General features: G+C 34.3%; 1 protein-coding gene across 1 annotated transcript; it reads right to left on the bottom strand.

Annotated features, from left to right (window-relative positions):
* Positions 1-3106: 3106 nt before the first annotated feature.
* LOC120122305 lies at positions 3107-4087 on the bottom strand. The gene has a single exon (XM_039141460.1). The coding sequence runs from the start codon at positions 4058-4060 to the stop codon at positions 3113-3115; it is 948 nt and encodes a 315-aa protein (XP_038997391.1). The 5' UTR covers positions 4061-4087; the 3' UTR covers positions 3107-3112.
* Positions 4088-6047: the final 1960 nt, after the last annotated feature.

Below are 6047 nucleotides of genomic sequence, written 5' to 3'. Positions count from 1 at the left end.
CTAGCAAAAGAGTTTGAAACCAGAGATTTGGGAACTCTAAGATATTTCCTAGGTAGCGAGATCACGAGAAGGAATTGTCATATATCAAAGAAAGTATATTCTAGACTTACTATCTGAAACTATAATGACTAATTGTAAGCTCTCAGAAACTCCTATGAAAGTTGACTTGAAATTGAGTAAAGATGGAAACCCGGTAAACAAGGAACATTATCAAAGGCTAATTGGTAAACTCATTTATCTATCTCTAACTAGACCTGACATTGTTTTTCCTGTTAGCATTGTTAATCAATACATGAATGATCCAAGAGAATAACATCTGGAGGCAGTTAATCGAATCTTAAGATATCTAAAGATGGAACTAGGATATGAGTTGATTTTCAAAAAATATGAAGACAAAACAGTTACAATTTTCTCATATTCAAGCTGGGCTAGAGAATTAACAGATAGAAGGTCAACCATGGGATACTGCTTATTTGTGTGGGGAAACCTAGTGACATAGAGAAGCAAGAAACAATCAGTAGTCTCCAGAAGCAGTGCAGAAGCAGAATATAGGGCGATAGCACTCGGAATGTGTGAAGGAATTTGGCTTCAAAGACTCTTAACTAAACTAGAGATGTGCGATAATAACAATTTTAAACTTCAGAGTGACAACAAATTTGCGGTAAGCATTGCAAAGAATCTGGTGCACCACGACATAACAAAACATGTGGAGATCTACAGATACTTTATTGCAGAAAAAGTAAATGGTAGAACTGTGAAACTAAACTACGTCCCTTCAGAAAACCAGCTAGTAGATGTATTGACCAAGGCACTTCCAAGGATTACCTTTGGCGAAATTACATCCAAGCCGAGTCTTCACAATATTTACTCCCCAGCTTGAGGGGGAGTGTAAGTAGTGTTTAAGTTAAACTCTAAATCCTAACTTATCTCAAAAACTATCTCCTGATTTGTAGAAAATGACTCATATCTTATTTAGGTCTCTAATTCATGTATATATAAATCTCATTTATCCTCTTGTGTAGTATGCAATTGTTCTTTGAATAAAAATAATTTCAGAATCAAAAACCATGTTTACCAGAACTGGAAAACTCTATTTACCAGAGTCAGAAATCACTTTACCAGAGCCGGAAAACACTGTTTCTACATCCCCTGTTATAGTGAGAATAGTATCTGCCACAATGAGAGTGTTGGGTCTGATACACATCATTAAGCTCCTTTGTATCTTCAAAAGTAATTTGCAGCTAATCAGATTTCTTAGAAAAACCTATTTCTTTCTTAGAATTAAACCGATTTGGGTTTGTTTGCTTCAGATTTATGGGATGCCTGTACAGTCTTTTATCTTTGTATGGTAAATTTCAGTTGAGATGATGAAATGGCTGGTAATTGCTGATTGTGCTGACAAGGATTAAGTATGGACCCACACGCTACTGGGCAATCTTGTTTGTGTTCTGGTTACTTGCGTTTGGTATATGGGCCTCAAGAACGCACGGTGCTCATACAACATGATTTGTTCATATATTATACGTGATGCATATAAATTCACTGTATTCTTTCTTCTTTTTTACTGCTTGTCCTACATAATAGTAGTGGAAGTGGAAAACTATGAGGGCTTTGTTGGAGACTTCATAAATGGCAGCCAATTGATAGTGTTGGCATTTGAGATATTGAGATGATGATGGGGGTAACATTTATGTGTACAATTATGTTGATCCTTCAAGGGAATGGCTATTTTTTTTCTTTTTGAGGGGGCAGTTTTGACATTTTGGCTGTCATACTTTCTGGGTTCATTTCTGAAAATCACTAGAACAATCAATAAAATAGACAATTACTCGAAGAAAATTAGAATATCTGGGCGAACACTAGTCGACCTTGGATCTGCAACTGATTACAAGATATAACATTATAGAATCCATCATCCTCTAAAGTTTGAGGTTGCATAGGAAACTCGTACTCCCTTCCTGGGAAAGAAAGGGTCTCCATGAAAGAAATAAATCCAATATTTCCTCCAAAATCCTCCCAAGACTACAGGGAAAACTAATATGTCATTTCCCCGCATGATGCAAGAACTTTATGTCATGCCAGACACCGGCTTGGGCATACGATGAACATATTTCCAGCCTCTCTGCATGTTTTGCCAGGCTAAAGTCCCAAGCACTCAAGTATCACTCATTGATGTACCAAGAGGTAATTATGTAATTATGTGTAAAACAGTAATTCAATGAAAATTTCCCTCCATAAAAAATCAGGCAGCTATTCCTTTTCATGCTCATCATTCCATTTGCTGCATTAGGTATGGCAAACACTTCAAATTTATTATGAAAGTTTTTATGGGAAGTACCAAGACAACCTCACCTAGAGGCAGACCCAAAATTTAAGTTTAAGAAAACACTTCGGAAAGCACCAGTCTCTAAATTATGCCTAACTAGGTTCCAAGCCGTAAGCAAGCAAGCAAGCTGTTATCACTACTTTTTTTTTACATTTCCAGCATATATCTACAACTACAAATGACATCTTATCAAGTGTATCTTACCAGTAGTATGCATGCCAACCATTCCAATCATTATTGCTGTTCAAAAATTAAAGTTTCCAATTAAAATTTCTGCACAAGAATTTAGCTTCTTCCTATATATATTGCTATATTTTCTTCACTCCTTAGTATCGCTTTTCGGTAGAATGTATCCCTGATAAAACATTCATAGAAATATTTTTCAAGAAGTAAATTTTAGCTAGAAAGATGTACTATCGAGAACTTCATCGGCCACCCTGATCTAGGATAGATTACAAGTCATTCAATTTAAAGAGCACATTGCAAACATGTAACAATAAATTTTATGAACTTGAGTCCATTATTGCCAAACCGAAGAACTATTCGCATTAAGTTTAACTCAGAGAAAAGGACTAACCACAATAATTCTATGAACACAAGAATTCAAACCGGTGATAAGAGGCAGATGAGAACATTTTCACTACCTAAGAAGTTAAGGGAAAATTCTACAAGTAGTTTCAACATTCGAGTAAGTTAATTTCTGGATGAGTATAAATACATTTACATAGAGTAGCAAAAATAAAACAGATTTTTTTTTAAGAAAAAAGAAAGATGATTCTGTTTCTTTTACCCAAGATAAAAAACATCATCAGTCATCAGAACAACATACTGCAAAATCTTCAAAGGAGCATTCCTGAAATCCAAGGAAGGCAATCTCAGCTCTCTTATCCGCCGTTCCCCGTTGCCTCTCCCTCCACGAACACCACCCGAATCCACTTTCCTGAACAAGTAAACCGATTTGGAAGCAGTGCTAAGAGAATTCAGAGATGGGTTCTTCCTTGTACTGAAGAGGGTCCATCCCATTCCAGCTAAAGCCCTTGAAAATGACTGCATGGAATCGATCCTATCGCCTGTCCGCTTTGAAAACAGAGAGACGGAGCAGCAATCCCAGTTACGGGCATCATCGAGTATCGCATCACAATCTGAGTCATCAGTAGTGACAAAGACCAGCTTGAAAAGGCCTTTAGAGAGGGAAACAAAGGATCGAAGATGGGAGAGGGAGGAGGAAGAGGGTGAAGGGAAGGAAATCAAAACTGCACCAGTGGGTAAAGGCATGGAAAAGGAAGAAGAGAGAGACAAGGCGGAGGAAGAAGCGGAGTAAGACGAAGAAGAAGAAGACGACGACGGAGAGGGAGAGGAAGAAGAGAAAGAGAAAATGATGTGAGAAAGGGAAGGAGTAGGGTGCAAATCCATTCCCATTTCTCTAGCTATGTTGGCTAAACTGTATGTATCGCTGATGAGTTCTCTCGTAGGGAGAAAAAGAAGAAACGGGGTTTTGGTTTCGGATTTGGGTTTCGTCGGCTTCGAGGGATGACAATGAAAATTGTAAAAGCTGGGTTTGGAATTGCAGGCATCATTTTCATGATCACCATCGTCGTCGTCCTCTTCATCTTCAAGATCATGGCGGTGGTGATGGTGATGACGGCGGCGGCGTCGGTGGTGGGTATTTTGCGAGAGGAGGAATGGGTGATGGGTAAGGGCTTGTCGTACCAACTTTAGTGGGAGAGGGAGCATCTTTGCTTTGCTTTTGTTTTCTTTTCCCTTTAGAGATCTGCAGTCCATCTGTTATAAATAGGGGGATCAATTCATTCATTAAATTCTTTATTTTGAAATCTTTAACTTAAACAACAAGAAGATCCAGTTCGGATATTTACTTTGACCAACATCTCTTGATGTCCCCTTTGCTTTATTTTTCTTAACAAATCATATATATATATATATATATATATATATATATATATATCATTATATTTTATTTTTTATATTATTTTCTCTTTTATTATTAGTATTTTAATAATATTTTTAATATTTTTGACTAATAAGATATTGACACATATAACTATTTTACGAAAATAAAATTACTTTATATAAGTATAAACCAAACGATCTCAATAGTAAAAAAAATATTGTTATTTCTTAAAGTTTAATGTTCGAGCTTCAGAATTATCAAAGGTATGAGCATTTAATCTTAAATGTTTAAGAATTATCTTTAACAGATATATCCTTGTACTTCCTACATATTAATAAAAAAATATTTTAAACAAGAAACTCAAGTAGAACTTAAATATTAAACCCCAAGAATAGGGGCGATCGGGGCGTTTGTTCCCTAAAAATTTTAAATTATCATTTATTTTACATATTTTCTCTATATTATCTATTGATAGTATATTTTCACGTTTAAAATTTTATAAATTCATTCCTTTAAATTATAAAAAAATTATCTCTCTAACATAAATTTCTACTTCAATCTCTAACCCTAGATTAAGCTGGTTAATTGGTTTAATTGTACTACAATTGGCAATCTCAGTAGCCATTTCTATAGTAGGTAAGCTACTTACTTACAGGCCCGGTCTTACAGTTACAAATGCTGGGCTTTCCACAACATTTTATTAACTCTTCAATGAATCACCAACCAAGCTAACCCATATTAGGCTAATCTACGCAGCTACGATCTTCTATTGTAAACGGGAGGGGACATGGGGGGGGTCGCTTCTCCCCCTAAATGTTTTAAATTTTTATATATTTTAGATATTATTTTTATAATTTTTATTAAAAATATATTTTTATTTTCTAAAATTTTATAAGTTATCCCTATTTAAAATCGTATAAATTATCCCTCTTAATATGATATTATGCGTCCGTCCTGATTGTATATGTTTTTATGAAATTAATGTTGTTTATTTAGGGAAGTGAAAGGGATGGAATGAGTTGGATTATCTTGTTCAAGTACACGAGTTTTAATGGTTAAAATTTAAAAGTAAATCAATTTAATTTAAATCGATTTTACTTTGACTTTATTGAATTTGTTTCATTCTATGATCAAATAGGTATCAACAGCTAATGAAATTGTGTTTCCATATTACATATCAAAATATGTGACTATTTAAATAATACATTGGTATAAATACAACTATAATTAATTAATATAATGTAAAAATCTTACAATTATAACTCTTGGACGATTATTAGTTGTTAAAATAACTATTTAGAACAAACAATGACGTGGTTGACATGGAAATTAGTGAACAGTATCATTAACTTTGGGCTATGAAACATAAAATTTATGCTAACTTCGTATTGGGACCACATGTAAATAATTGGGGGGGGGGGCTCAATTACGATTTATTGAGATGTGAAGGACCATATTGTAAAAGGAATAGAATTTTTAAATGTTCATGTTAATCCAATTCAATTTACCCTCTAATATCATTATCGATGCAAGTACACGTGTCTACACGTGTCTTCTTGCTGGAAACAGCTCGATTCTAATGAATAATATTTTAGGGTAAAGTAAATAAATAGTTATCCGACTATAAGATATTACTTTGTTGAGTCATTCGATTATTGAAAGTTACAAAATAATATTCTGACTATAAGGCATTGATTTGTTGAGTCATTTAACTATTAAAAGTTACAATATAATCACCGACTATTCATTATGTTTAAACTCGTCATTTTCTGTTAAAAAATTAACGACTGTCTGAGCTAGACATTAATATGC

The sequence above is a fragment of the Hibiscus syriacus genome, unplaced genomic scaffold (assembly GCF_006381635.1).
Source record: "Hibiscus syriacus cultivar Baekdansim isolate YM2019G1 unplaced genomic scaffold, ASM638163v2 tig00110386_pilon, whole genome shotgun sequence".
NCBI lineage: Eukaryota > Viridiplantae > Streptophyta > Magnoliopsida > Malvales > Malvaceae > Hibiscus > Hibiscus syriacus.
Note: the sequence above shows the minus strand (reverse complement) of the source record. Positions and strands in the feature narration are given on the sequence as shown.

Excerpts from the sequence above, each read along its gene's own strand:
- LOC120122305 (XM_039141460.1), bottom strand. The coding sequence starts at position 4,060 with ATGCTCCCTCTCCCACTAAAGTTGGTACGACAAGCCCTTACCCATCAC.